A 14,565-nucleotide genomic window follows, 5' to 3' on the forward strand; every position below is an offset into this window, starting at 1 on the left:
AAAAATGAGATATTTCTAAAGCACTTTACAAGCCTTAAAGTGCTATACAAATGGTATTATCATTGTTTATAAGCTACTATTTAAATTCAAATATCTATTCTTAAAAATGCCTTCTATATGAATCCTTTGCTGATGCTTCCAGCTGCCAGTACTAGCTATTTAGTTTTCACTTGTTTCTGACCTGATTTTGAGGTTTTCTTGCTAAAAATAATAGTTTGCTACTTCCTTCTCAAGTTTATTTTTCGAAGAGATTGAGGTAAACAGAATTAAGTGATTTACCCAGGGCCACACTGCTAGTGTCTGAGACCAGATTTGAACTCAGCAAGAAAAGCACTCCTAATTCAAAACCCAGTACTTAATCCATTGCACTACCTAGCTGCTATACTGGGTATCTCTGCAAAAACATTCCCTTATAATTATATATACTGTGATGTATAAGTTTGATTTCTGGATAATCACTTTGTTAATTATGACTATAGCAAATAATAAAGATGGCTATTTTGTAAACCAAAAATGTTATCATGGAGGTCTCTAGACAAGTTTATATGTCTTAGGAAAAGTTGATGCTCCTGACAGGAGGCAGTCAACTCTTGATTAATTAAAATATTAAAAGAGGTAGGCCTATTCTAATGAGGGTTGGGGGGTAGGGAGAGGTTGTGACTTTGATTACATCACTCTTACTCCCAGACAGCCAGGTCAATTTAGACAAAGGATCTACTCCCTCCCCCAATCCCACCCCATCTAAACCTGAATAGAACACAATGGGTCTGGAATTCACCTAGATTAAATTCTTTTTACTCCTTAATCAGAACTAATCTTCCCTGCTGGATGGGGTCTGAACTAGATCAGGAGAATCCAGCCTCATCATCAGCCCCATTCTTCAGTCTGATTTATCTAGTAGAGAATGAGGAAAGAGGAAAAGAAAAAAAAAATCTTCCCAATATTAATTATTAATGTGAAATACTCTTTTAGACTTTAAAAATAGCTTTTAATTTTCAAAATATATGCAAAGATAAGTTTTCAACATTCACCCTTACAAAACCTTGTGTTCCAAATTTTTTTCTTTTCTCCCACCTCCTCCCCTAGATGGCAAGTAATCCAATATAATTAAACATGTGCAATTCTTCTATACATATTTCCACATTTATAATGCTGCACAAGAAAAATCAGATCAAAAAGGAAAAAAATGAAAAAGCAATTAGCAAACAACAAAAAAGATTTTTTGTGATCCCCATTTCAGTCCCCACAGTCCTCTCTCAGGATGCAGATAGCTCTTTCTATCACAAGACTATTGGAACTGACCTGAAATCACCTCATTGATGAAAAGAGTCAAGTCCACCGGAATTGAATATCACATATTTTTGTTGCTGTGTACAATGTTCTCTTGGTTCTACTCACTCAGCATCAGTTCATATAAGTCTCTCCAGGTTTCTCTGAAATCATCCCGCTGATCATTATTTACAGAACAATATTCCATAACATTCATACACCACAACTTATTCAGCCATTCTCCAATTGATGGACATACAATTTCCAGTTCCTTGCCACCACAAAAAGGTGCTACAAACATTTTTGCACATGTGGATCCTTTTCCCTTTTTATCTTTTGGGGACACAGGCCCAATAGACACACTGCTGAATCAAAGTATGCAGAGTCTGATAGCCTTTGGGCATACTTCCAAAGTTCTCTACAGAATGATTGGATCAGTTTACAACTCCAACATTGTATTAGTGGTCCAGTTTTCCCACATCCCCTCCAACATTTGCATTTATCTTTTCCTGTCATTTTAATTAAAGTTGTATAGTGATACCTCAGATTTGTTATAATTTGCATCTCTCTGATGAATGGTGATTTAGAGCATTTTTAAATTTCAACTGAAAATTGTTCATATCCTTAGACCATTTATCACTTGGAGAATGGCTTGGGAAATACTCATTTTTTCCCAATCAATTTGTGGCATATACTATTTACTCTCACTTTCCGACAGGTTGAGTTTCCTCAAAGCTTTATGGTTAACCTTGAGGGACTCAAGGAAGCATGTCCCAGTGCTCAGTGCTTCCCACATTCTTTGCCTCAGCTTCTACCTAGTCTTGATCACTGAATAGGTACAGCCTCAGTCAAATGGAGATCTGTTGAAGACCTTAACTTAAAAAAGGCCAAGATCTCCCACTGAATCAAGGGCTATCTCCAATTATACTGATCTGTCTATTGGACCTTGATGGCTCTGGTAAAGTGAGGCACAGATCCTTCCTCACTTAAACCCAATTCACTAGCACATCACAAAACCACTTTCCCAAAGTCTGACATTCTCCCACAAATACATTAGGCAAAAGCACTTAGAACTCAAGCTATGAGAACATATATGAAAACAGGTAACTCACACTTCCTAGAAGTCTTTTTGCTACAATCTTTAAGATGTTCCCTTTAGGTAGGCAAAACTTTTGCTGGTGTTCTTATAGGGCCTCAAAGATGTTTTTCCTCGTCTTGGTCAGTTTGCCCAATCTTCCCAATGCAGACCATAAGCATTTAAGCATTGTCCTTGATTCTTCTCTCTCACACACATCTCACACTATTCAATCTGTTCTCTTGGACACTTTTACCTATGTTACTGATATGTCTTCTACTACCACCTTGATCAGGCCCTCATCACCCAATACCTGGACTGTTCCAACAAGACTGATAGTTGGTTTCAAGTCTCTCCCCACTCCACTTTATTATCCTTGCAGCTGTCAAATTGAACTTCCTACAAAGCACAAGTTTGACCATGCCACTCCCCTTTTCAATAACCTCTAGGCACTTTCTATCCCAAGATTAAATGCAAAATCTTTTATTTGGCTTTTAGAGCCTCCCATAATCTGATTTCTTCCTACCTTTCAAGTTTTTACATATTTTATTCCCTTTTATACAATTTGTGATCGCAGGACACTGGGATTCTTGCAAGACTATTCTGTCTCCTGATTGCAGATATGTTTTTTTTTAATACCTGGAAAGCTCTATCTCATCTCTGTATCTTGGTTTCTCTGGATTCCTTCAAGTCTCTATTAAAATCTCACCATCAGGGTAGCTAGGTGGCGCAGTGGATAGCGCACCAACCTTGAATTCAGGAGGACCTGAGTTCAAATTTATCTCAGACACTTAACATTTCCTAGCTGTGTGACCCTGGGCAAGTCACTTAACCCCAGCCTCAGGGGAAAAAATAAAATAAAATCTCACCATCTCCAAGAAACCTTTCCCAGTTGTCCTCAATTTTAGTGTCTTACCACTGTTTTCTAGTTTATCCTCTACATATCTTTTTGCATATGGTTGATTGCATGTTGTCTCATCCCTACCAGAACATGAGCTCCTTTAGAACAGGGAGTGTCTTTTGCCTTTCTTTGTATTCCTATTACTTAGCACAATGTTTGGCATATAGTAAAGATGTAATAAATGCTTATCGACTGATTGCTTACTATGTGTCAGACACTAAAGATGAAAATAGACCAGGCCAAGACTGACAACCATGTTTAGAACCTCAACCTTCAGCATCTAGAATAAGTACAAAGGTTAAAAGTTAGTGCTGCGGAAGTGACCCAGATAGGAAGCAAAAAGTTGGAAGTGGAGCAGGATGTTCCCAAGTACTGATGATTGTTAAATATTATGAATTTTGATGAAATGGTTAAGCCAGAGGGCAGAAAAAACCTAGAATTTCTACTCAGGCTTCTCTGGCTTACTAGTTCAAACTCTTGAGGTCTAGAACTAAGACCATAGGATTTCTATGTTACTGTTTAGGACCTTTTCCCAAGTACTCCGAAGATAGGAAGCTAGTAAAGAGTTTAGAGAGGCAGTGGGGTATTAGGCTTCATATGGGGAACACAACCGTTTTCACTGTACTTAATAAACTATTTAACCACATGTTGGTTGCCTAAATCTAGTAATTATGGAATAGCATTCAGCAGAGAGGAAAGCCCAGAAGTGGAGAAAGAACCAGTTTTTCTCCTATTTTTAAGAAGCATTTTATCATCCTCTAGTTCAGAGATTGTTAATTATTTGTACTGTGGGTTCCTTTTGGCAATCTGGTGAAGCCTGTGCACCCATCATCAAAAAAATATTTTCAAATAATTGAAGTGTTAAATTTACTTGGTGAATGGAAATAAAATTGTAACCCTTCACTCCCATCCACATACCTCTTCATCCCTCTGACTTCTATCCCTGGACATCCCCCTCCCAACTTAGGTTAAAAACCCTTGCTCTCCTCTAAATTTAGAACTGGGACAGCTAATCTGAGCTCAGTGGCTCCTGCATGCATGAGAGCCTTGGAATCAACCATTTGGCTGGTGGCTTGAAAACAATGCCACCTGGTGTACAACTGGAACATTATGTCAGTTCACTGGACAAAATAGACACACACATAACCAACTTCTAAGAAGGCAGCACTAGAACTGCTTGCAAGTATCTTTAGTGTCATTCATATATCCCAATGTGACACAAAGTTTGGGTTAAGCCCCACATAAAAGGTCCAGTGTTTCCACTAGGCAAGGAAAATCAGTGAGGGCTTCATGGAGGAGGAAACTGGACTTGAGATGGTTCCTGAATGACAGAATCCAAATGGGCAGAAAGGAGAAAGCCTTTGTTGGATGGGGGAAGAGATGGGAACTGGGCAAGTAACCTTGCTTGGGAAGCAGATGTCCTAAGGTAGGAAAAGTTTCTGAACTACTGGCAGTTCAGGCTTTTCTTACAAAAGCTGTCTTGATTCCAGAGTTGGGTAGTGCTCCTTTTTATACTTCCCTAATCCCTTCCAGTTCATATTTCCTTGTCTACATACTGTATCTCTCAGTAAAATATATTCTCTTTGAAGACACATTGTTTAATATTTATCTTTGAATTCTTAGCCTTACCAATAAGGTTACTCATGCTAGGTACTTAATTAAGTTTTTTTTTTTTTTTAAATTGCCCTCACCCTAGACATTTTAAGTATCTGAAAAACCATCTTGGCCTATCTATCGACAGAAGAAAAATTTATCCTCAATGATGGAGGTTGGAAGTATGCCAGAGTCTAGATGTCCCCAGGGTGCAAGGGATGGGGATGGCCATGTTAAAAGTTTCCTGGGAAGGGGCCATGGTGAAAACCCTCACTGAGGGCCTGACGCAGCCCCAGGGGGGGAGAGAAAAGACTAGTTCCATGCTCTCTTACCCTGTCTGGAACTTTCCAGAGCCTCACACTATCTCCTCTGGCTCTAGCCTGGTGCATTATGGGCTGGTTCACACTGTTCTAGTATTACCAACAGCCTGACCACCCTCCCCCACACATAAGAACTTGTTCACCCAGAGAACAATCCTTAACCATCAATATCTGGCACTGGAATAAATTTCAAAACTTAGTTTATCTGAAGTTCCGCCTATTATCTCCTCTTCTTAATGATACTTGTCTAAGAACCCACCCACTAATCCCCCCCCCAAAAAAAAAAACGAAACAAGGCAGGGCTGACATCCCCTCCCTTCTCCCCTAGTTTCAGGGAGCCAACTGCTGGGGGGTAAATGGAAAGCCAGTATTCTCCCGGTGTCTCTGGGGGTCCGCCGCAGCACTCCCTTTGTCCCTGGTTTTCTTCCCTGCCTCTGTTTCTGGGGTCCCCGTCTCTCTCTCTGTGACTCAGGGTCTGCTTTCGGATTGGTTCCTTCCCTGACTGTAGCTCAGTTCCCGGGCGCTATCTGCTTTCTTATCTCCTTTGTCTGGCGCGTCTCCGGGGCGGACAGCCTCCGTCTCGGCTTCCTGTCTCCCTTTGTCTCTGCCCTCCCCTGCCAGTTTCTGTCTCTCTCGCTCTCATCTCCCTCACCCTTTGTCTCTGTCTCTGAGCTCCACCCCCTTCCTCCTGCCCCATGTCTCGTCTCGGTTTCCCCGTCTCTGTCTCCTCCCTTTGTCTGTCTCTGCCCAGCCTCTCCTTCCCCTGGATCTCTAGTTTTCCCCACTACCTCTCGGTCTCTATCGCGACCCTGCCTCATCTCGGCTAGGGTCCGTCCGTCCGTCTCCTCAAAGCCCCTCCCCCTCCCTCTCGTCCTGGGTCTCGGGCTCGTCTCCTTTGTCTCTGCCTCCCTCCCCTTCCCCGGTATCTCCTGCGCCCCATCCTTATCTCCCTCGATTCTCCTCCTCCTTCTTCCCCCACACCGCCTATCTCTCAGTCTCCGTCTCCTTTTGTCTCTTTCCTCTCAGTTTCCCCTACAGTCTCCCAGTTCGTGTCCCTCTCCCTTGGTCTCCCTGTCTCTTCCGTGTCTCTGCTTCTTTCTCTTTCTCTGGGTCAGGGTCTTTTGGCCCCGGCCTGCCTGCCGGTGCACCTGGAGGGGCAGAGCCAGACGGAGAGATCTTAGGAGAGGTCCCCTCTCTACCTTATCCTACCCTACCCTATCCTACCCTACCTTACCCTACCCTACCCTACCCCCCACCCCTCCGAGGCCGGCCGAGGCTGAGCTCCTCCCCACCCCCTCCCCGTCCAGCTCCTCTTCCCGTGGCGCAGCTTCGAGAGTGAATCGGTTAATACCACCGAGTTCGGGCCACCACTCGGCGCCTAGAAGGGCTTCTCGACTGGCGGAAGGCCATTTCCGGACCCCTCCCTCCACTGGGCTTGATCGCATCCTTAACTACTCAACTCAAGCTTCTGGCCGGGCTACTACCATCGAGACAGCCCTCCTCGTCCTTCTAGAGCGGCCCCATCGCAGAGAGGAGGCCGCTTCCGCTTCCCGTCCCCGCCCCCACACCTGGCTCTCAGCCTCCCGGACGCCTGGGTCCCTAGTTCCGCCCGCTCCGTTCAGACCTCGGGGCCCCTGGGCCCTACAGGGCGGCCCGTTCTCCGACTCCAGCTAGCCGGGGGCGGGGACCCGAAGAAGGACAACCCCCGTGGGGGGGCGGGGGGACCGAGGCGGCGGTATTGCCGGGGTCCGAGGGAGGACGCGAGGGAGCGCCCGAAGGCCAAGCCGAGGTGAGGGGGGTCCTGGGGGCAGGGCTGGAGGGGGGAGGCGCGGGGCGGGGCGGGGCGGGGCGGGGCGCGCCTCGCGCACTCGCCGCCCTCCCCGGCTAATACAGGATAAGCTTTCTGAAGTCCCTGTGAGGCTCGCGGGAGGACCCCGCTTCTCTGCCCTCGTGCGGGTGGCAGACTGGCCACCTGCGCTTAAGCGGGGAGCGGCCGGTGGTCGGAGGGGGCTCCGGGCGAGCGACCGCCCCTGGAGCGGAACTTTGGGCGACCAGAGAGTAAGGGGTCGTCCTGGACCCTGTACTCTGTCTGGTCCGGGGGCTGGGGTGGGACTAGAGCCCTGCACAATGTAGTCGCACACTGGGACATGAGGTTAGACAAGACCCAGGACTGGTCACCTTTTTGTTGTTGTTGTTGTTGCCAGCGTTTAGCACTGTCTGGTAATATAGTAGGTACTTAATAAATGCTTTTTATCTGACGAGATTCAGGGCTCTTTACCTTTCCCCCCCCCCCCCCCTTTTATCCCATCGCTTATTACAGTGCCTATTATGTAGCAGTGGTTTAGTAAATACTTGTTGACTTGGAGTTGAAGGGGAGGTTTTTAACCTTTTTTTTTTTTTTTTTTTTTTTAAGGGGGGGAAGGGTGCAGAAATAACACGGTGCCTGGCACATGTTTGGCCCACAATAAATGCTTGTTGGCTTGAGATTGGACTAGATCCAGGGTTTTTTAATCTTTTTCGTGTGTGTGCTGCCAACACTTAGCACAGCGCTTGGCATACGTAGGTAACTCCTGGCTTTTTTATTTTTAATTTTTTTTGTTTCCAAATATAGAGAGCTAAGAAAAAACCTCACTTTTAATCTCTCAAAATTGAAAACTTTAATTTCTAAATTTGTATAATAGCAGAATTAGTTATTGGAATTCTTGATTTGTGGCAGCTCGAGAAATGTCCAAGATACTATTTTTTTAGTGGTCACTACTTCAGTCGTATGGATGAAGTCACTTTGTTTTGTTACTACAAAATTTGTAAGAAGTTAAAAAAATAAAAAGTTGGTTTTTGAGGGGAATTTCTAATTCCAGAATTTACTTTTTAAAATCTTAAGTGAACAGAATCTTAGCAATCTGTTAATTCAACTTGTCTATTTTTTAAACAATGAAATTGAAGAGTACGGAACCAACAGCCAAGTCCAGATGGGAATAAAAATAACAGCTCACATTTCAAGAGAGCTTTCACCCGGTCTTTCCTCACAACTACTCTGTGAGCTTGATTATGAATTATTATGTAAGGATTCTGCATGAACCCCTTTCCATTTTTTATGGTTGATAGCTAATTTCTTAAGATTATGTCCAAATTATTCTGTCTTGTTTGTCTGTATTTTGACCAGACTCCATCAGCTTTTTATTCCCGTCATTAGCATGGTACCTGTCACATAGTAGGTGTTTAATAAATGTTTATTGACTCATCTCCATTTCACAAATGAAGGCAGAGTGAGGCTCAGAGTTAAAAATGATTTGTTCAAGGTCACACAGTAAAGGAGAATGATTTTAAATGCATAAAATAAATTTTATTTTCAAAGAAGAAAAATTGTAATGAGTTTTCAAAATACATATTTTTTAAAGTTCACAGAACTCTTGGATTAGATCTCTAACTCCAAATTCTCTCATCCTAAATAATTTAAACCCTCTGATTCTCCATTTCTTATCTTTAAAATGTAGGTCAATAATATGTGCACAAACCACCTCATGCTACAGTTTTGAGGAAAATGCTTTGTAAATCTTAAAATATAATATAAAAATGAGTTAGATATCTTAAAATACTTGGTAAACACAATTGTTACTGTGGAAGAAAAATTATTTGTTTAAGCTTAGTAGAAAGTAGCAGAAGAAATTCGTCAGGTTGTATGGCCCTTAAGGAGTGTTGGGTTTTTGTTTTTTTTTCCTTAACTTTCCAGGATATCCTCCCTGGGATGGAGCAAGGGGCTGAGCCATGGGATCCAGTTCTTCAAGGCTCAGAGGAGAGGGAGCTCCTCAGAAGCACCCAAACAGGTGAAGGTAACGTGGCATCTAATGACTTTGTCAGACATTGAATACAAAAAGATGTATGATTAGGCTCCTCCCTTAAATAACTTAGTCTAGTTGAGATGGTGGAATATACTGGAAAAAAATTAACCCCTAACAACCTCTCATGCTGAAAATCTAATGTGATGCCTCATCACAAGGGTTTTGGAAAACAATGCTGGTAGAGCATCAGTTCTGACAGGTCCTTAGAAACCAGAAATCTTTCACTAGCTGTGAGGAAATTGTTTTAGAAATCTTAAAATCCTAAATATATTTATAATAATAGTGTTAGTTGTATATTATAGACTTGGTGACATGGATAGCTGCTATCAGAAAATCATACAAGAGAAACTCATCAGATTGACTACCAGATGATGGATTTTTTTCAGCTATTCCAACAGATGAAAACTGTTTAGTGAGGTATAGAGAGGGAGATTGTGATCTGCCTCATTGGAGGGCTGTATACACACACACACAAGAGTGAACCAAGTGTTTAGTGTCAGGTGAGTAGCTTTTACCTCTGGAAAGTCAAGAGAAAGAGGAAAGATCATTCATGTTTGTCTGAACAAGGCATCTTCCTAGAGGAGATGAATATGTAGCAGAGAGGCTGGAGGCTAAGGGGCAGCATCTGCAATTCCCCCTTTTTCTTGACAGGTATGGGAAATGAGAATGAAGATCACCCTCAGCACCATGGTCTGGATTTTGAGGATGACCCTCAACAGGTATCTGGCCTGGATTTCAAGGAAACTCGAGATGTGGCTTCAGGTCGGGATGCTGGAGATAGCACCATCAAATTAGAACCAGAAGAGACCTGGGAAGATATATGGGCAAGTGCAGACCAAGGGAAACCCCGTCCTCGAGTTCCCAGACCTCTTTCAGAAACACGGAGGGCACAGGTTGGGGAGAGGGCACCTGTGTGTGGCGAGTGTGGTAAAAGCTTCCGACAAATGTCAGACCTGGTGAAACACCAGCGCACACATACTGGGGAGAAACCCTACAAGTGTGGTGTATGTGGTAAAGGTTTTGGGGACAGTTCAGCACGCATCAAGCACCAGCGAACACATAGTGGTGAGAAGCCATACCGGCCCCGACCACCAGCTCCTGGCCCACCTCGGACTCCGAGACCTCGAATTCCTGCTGGTGAGCGCCCCACCATTTGTGGTGAATGTGGCAAGAGCTTTCGGCAGAGCTCAGACCTTGTGAAACATCAACGCACACACACAGGTGAGAAGCCATACAAATGTGCTGTCTGTGGCAAGGGCTTTGGGGACAGTTCAGCACGTATTAAGCATCAGCGGACACATAGGGGTGAACGGCCTCCACGCACAGTTGCATCCCGTCGAGTGGCCCGGGCTGCTTCCGCCATCCCCCAGGGTTCAGCAGCTGGACCCAGGGACAAGCCCCACATGTGTCCAGAATGTGGGAAGCGCTTTGTGTTGAGCTGCAGCCTCCTGAGCCATCAACGCAGCCACTTGGGGCCAAAACCATTTGGTTGTGATGTGTGTGGAAAGGAGTTTGCTCGTGGATCAGACCTTGTAAAGCATCTGCGTGTGCACACGGGTGAAAAGCCCTACCTGTGTCCAGAGTGTGGCAAGGGTTTCGCTGATAGCTCAGCCCGTGTCAAGCACCTTCGCACACACAGTGGGGAGCGGCCCCACGGATGCCCAGAGTGTGGCCGAACCTTTAGCCTTGGCTCTACGCTCTTGCGACATCGCCTCACCCACCTGGAACCACAGGCCTTTGGAGTTCATGGGTATCCTTTGGCTCCTCACAGCCCCAGCCCACCCCCCAGCTCAAGTCCTCCACTAGTTCCTCATGGTCCTAGTCCCCCACTTGTCCCACGTAGTCCTCCCCATCCTGGGGAGGGCCCCTTTGGCCTCCCTAGTCTGGAGCCAGAGCCAGAGGGCCCCCAGGTTGGAGAGCCACCCCCTCCAGCAGTGGACAAGCCCCACAAGTGTCCTGAGTGTGGGAAAGGATTTCGTCGAGGTTCAGACCTGGTAAAGCACCACCGTGTGCACACAGGTGAAAAACCGTATCTGTGTCCTGAGTGTGGGAAAGGCTTTGCCGACAGCTCAGCTCGTGTTAAGCACCTGCGCACCCACCGAGGTGAGCGGGCCCGCCCCGCTCCAACACCCCCAGCAGCCCTCCTTCGGCCCCACAACCCTCCTGGCCCAGCAGCTCCCACTCCCCGGCCTCGGGGCAGGCCACCTGGCACAAGCAGGACTCATACCTGTGGGTACTGTGGGAAAGAATTCCCCCGAAGCTCAGACCTGGTGAAGCATCGGCGTACTCACACAGGGGAGAAACCCTACAAGTGTGCAGAGTGTGGCAAGGGCTTTGGGGACAGCTCAGCCCGTATCAAGCACCAACGCGGGCACCTGGCACTACGGCCCTATGGAACAGGGCCCACCAGAGCTCGTGCCCCCAAGCCAGAGCTGGGGACTGGATTAGAGTGATGGAGCCAGAGAGATGGATCCAAAAAGGGGATGGGAGGGAATTTGCTGCCTGAGGTGGGGAGTAAGGGAAGTGATAATTACAGAATGGAAAAGGAGAGTCAGCAGGCAAAGAGCCAGAGAAGGGGGGGGTCAGGGAATGTGTGGGCCCCAGGTAGGGGTTCTTAAACCCCAAGATTCCCCAGTTCCCTGCTGGGGACATCAGAGTTCCTGTAACACTGCCAGTGTGGTCCTGTCTTCTATACCAGGTAGGGCTTTGACTTCTATTTCAGGGCTTTTCTCTGAACCAGTTAGCTGGGGGTAGAATTAGAATAGTATTCCAGTGAAGCCAGACAAATTCTCGAGTGGGCCAAAATGTTTGGCTCACCCACCCCAACCAGCCACCTTGTAACTTCTTGACCTTAGATGAAAGGGGATCTGACAAAATCTACCAAATGTGTCCTGCTGCTGCTGGGTCTGTGGAGCTATTTTCATGTACTTCATGAATCGAAGCAGTTTTCAGTCCTCAGTTCCCCAGGACAGAAGAAAGGGCCAGGTGGCTGTGGGTGGAGAAAGCATACTGACACTAGAGGAGAGGCTTAGCAATGTGAATGAACCTTAAAGGAGTATTCTTCCCCTCCCCCCCCCCAAAAGAGGCTAGGTAGGCAATAAGGGATTTATCTCTGGAATCTCTGCTGACACTGTCTCATTTCCAATAAACTGTCTTTTGTCTTGAAACTGTGTGGGTTTTTGTGCTAGGATTGAAGGGGTGGGGGAAGAGACAGAAAATAGGTTACAGCATGAAGCATCTATGACTTGTCACCTTTGGAATTGCTGGAGGTGCAAAGAGAATCTGTCCCTGGTTTCCAATAGCACCCATTCTTTAGAAGACAGCATGTAGACAGTGCAAACACATTCAGGCCTCAAGGACATAAATGCTGGCTGTTTTCAAGATAAGGTGCAGAGGATCCAAAAACTGTCAACTTTTGCCTTTGGGGATCATACATTGTACTGAAAATTACATTTACCCAGATGAGTATGGAAGCAAGCCTGAATGTAGTGGATTAAAAAAATGTTAAGATTTGGGCTCAACTCCTAACTCCATCATCCTAGCTATGGTTAGGGGAAAATCACTTAGCTGCTCTGAGCTCCGATCTTCTGCATAAAAAGCTTAGGCTTGGGGACATGAAGTTTTCCAGGCTTCCTTCAAATACCCAATAATACTCCATCTTATACAGAAAACCTATCCCAACTCCTGCTCCCAATTCTAATGCCCTTCTCTGCTAATTCAACTTGTATATAGCTCGTTTGCAGCTCCGTTTGATTTAGACACAAGACTCAAGAACTTTTTAGTTTCTTTTTGTACCCAACAGCTTAGCTTATTGGTTAGGAGATTGCCGGCTTTGCCATTGTAGCGTCTGCCAGTCTCTTTAGAACCCCTCTGGAGTTCGTGGATATTTGAGGTGAGACCACTGTAACTGTCTGGGCAAAACATCCACTGGAAAGCCCTCTCCTTTCCCCCAGGCACGGAGCTGCGGGCAGGAACAAAATGGAACAATCATTTTCTGCTGGGCTCTCCTTGCCTCCTTTCCACGCCCTGGCAACGAAGAGAACGGGGCCGAGTCTCAAGTCTGTCCCCCAAATTAAATATGCCAGGAGCAAAAACCGAGAAGCTCCCAAGTCTTGGGGGCCATGTTTTTGGTTCCAAGTCCGCAAACCTGACCACCTCCTAAAGAGGAGCCTACCCAGAATCGCACAAAGTACTGGAGAAGCAAGATACCCTGTTCACTTTTGTGGTGTTCGTGGGTCGTTCAGGAAAGAAGGAAATTTGTTGGACTAAAAGGGAAAAGCCTCAACCAATGAGGTTCGAACTCGGGCTGTTTGGCAGGCTGTGAGCCACTAAGTCATCGGGACGGAAATGGTTCTTTGTCCCGCCTCTATCGAGCTTCCAACCAGTCACTGTGCTTAACTTGCTCTTCTTCCTCCTACCTTCTACCCCTTTGGCTGGGGCTGCTGTCTTCCTCCCAGTCTCTCCAGCAGTCAGGAGGACGGTGGGACTGGATTGGTCAACTCATCCTACGAAGAAACCAATCAGATCCAACGTATGAGCAAAGGTGCTTGGCCATGGATAAAGCACAGACTACATTTCCCACAATCCCCAAACACCTAGCCCACTTCCGACTTCTGGCTCGATTTAGCTTGGGGATGACAAAGGGCCAGTCTCCAGGTCTTGGGCAACTACTTTCCCTTTAAATAGTGGGGGTCATTTGGGTTTCCTGCTCTTTGAAAGCCAAAAAACAGAGCAGCTTGGTATAGTGGAAAGTGAATCAGAAGTCGATCCTCGTCCCAGCTCCAATAAACTAAATGAGCTGAGCGTCATTGTAACAATAGGTAACATTTATATGGCACCTACTATGCACCTCCCACTGTGTTGAGCAATTTACAATTATGATTTCATTTTACGTTTTATCCTCAGAATAACTCTGGGAGTTAGGTGCTATTATTATCCTTATTTTACAGAAGAGGAAATTGAGAGAAACATTTGTTAAGTGACTTGCCCAAGGTCAAACAGGTAATACGTGTGTGAGGTCAAATCTGAACTCCGATTTTCCTGTTTCTAGACTGAAGACTATTCATTGTGTAGGGTTTTTTTTTTCTTCCAAAGTGAGAAAATTGCACTAGAATGCACTTCTAGTTTTGAGATTTTATGATGCGATGATTGTAAGAATCAAGTGAAATAAGATTTATGTCAAGTATATGATGCTGTTGTGGTCCCTTTAAGACTAATCCTTTCAGATTGATTTATTCCTTTCTGATTCCCAGCCCCTATTAGCTGATCAATTCAAGAAGCTAGGACTTTTGATTCACAAATCCTGGTCAAAAGCACCCTTTGAATTCCAATAGGAGATGTGGGCTGTCCCAGCCCCCATTCTAATGATCTGCTTGGGTTTCCCAATCCCCACCAAGCAAATTCTAGCCCTCACTGAAACCCCGCCAGGAGCCAACCTGGGACTCTATGCACAGGCCCCTTTAGCTAAATCTTATAAAAGAGCCAAACTGGAGTCTCTTTGCAGGGGGTCAAAACATGCCAACTCTCTGTCCACTGGAACCCTGGTTCCGGTGCCCTCTTCTCTTTACC

General features: G+C 45.6%; 2 protein-coding genes across 8 annotated transcripts in view; one reads left to right on the top strand and one right to left on the bottom strand.

The window, feature by feature from the left end:
- Positions 1–6,824, bottom strand: part of SEPTIN1 (septin 1) — a 26,273-nt gene extending 19,449 nt beyond the window's left edge. The window contains exon 1 of one of the 2 annotated variants that reach the window (XM_074281310.1): positions 6,727–6,824. The gene's annotated coding sequence lies outside the window, so the exon portion shown is untranslated. Of the gene's footprint in view, positions 1–6,618; positions 6,679–6,726 lie in introns of those variants that run through there. The other variant, XM_074281309.1, reaches the window with a different exon arrangement.
- ZNF48 (zinc finger protein 48) lies at positions 6,819–12,164 on the top strand. Of its 6 annotated transcripts, XM_074281294.1 has the most exons (4): positions 7,046–7,310; positions 8,102–8,218; positions 8,889–8,988; positions 9,649–12,164. In XM_074281294.1, the coding sequence occupies exons 2-4, from the start codon at positions 8,207–8,209 to the stop codon at positions 11,448–11,450; spliced, it is 1,914 nt and encodes a 637-aa protein (XP_074137395.1). In that variant the 5' UTR covers positions 7,046–7,310; positions 8,102–8,206; the 3' UTR covers positions 11,451–12,164. The 6 variants fall into 6 exon arrangements, with proteins under 6 accessions (XP_074137397.1, XP_074137400.1, XP_074137395.1 ...); XM_074281296.1 differs by lacking the exons at positions 7,046–7,310; positions 8,102–8,218 and adding an exon at positions 6,819–6,947; XM_074281299.1 differs by lacking the exons at positions 7,046–7,310; positions 8,102–8,218 and adding an exon at positions 6,819–6,947 and having other exon boundaries at positions 8,889–8,982.
- Positions 12,165–14,565: the final 2,401 nt, after the last annotated feature.

The sequence above is a fragment of the Sminthopsis crassicaudata genome, chromosome 1 (genome assembly GCF_048593235.1).
Source record: "Sminthopsis crassicaudata isolate SCR6 chromosome 1, ASM4859323v1, whole genome shotgun sequence".
Taxonomy (NCBI): domain Eukaryota; kingdom Metazoa; phylum Chordata; class Mammalia; order Dasyuromorphia; family Dasyuridae; genus Sminthopsis; species Sminthopsis crassicaudata.

Bases quoted from the DNA above. Each gene is read 5' to 3' on its own strand.
- ZNF48 (XM_074281294.1), top strand. The intron at 8,989-9,648 runs GTAACGTGGCAT...TTTTCTTGACAG, and splicing joins AAGCACCCAAACAGGTGAAG to GTATGGGAAATGAGAATGAA.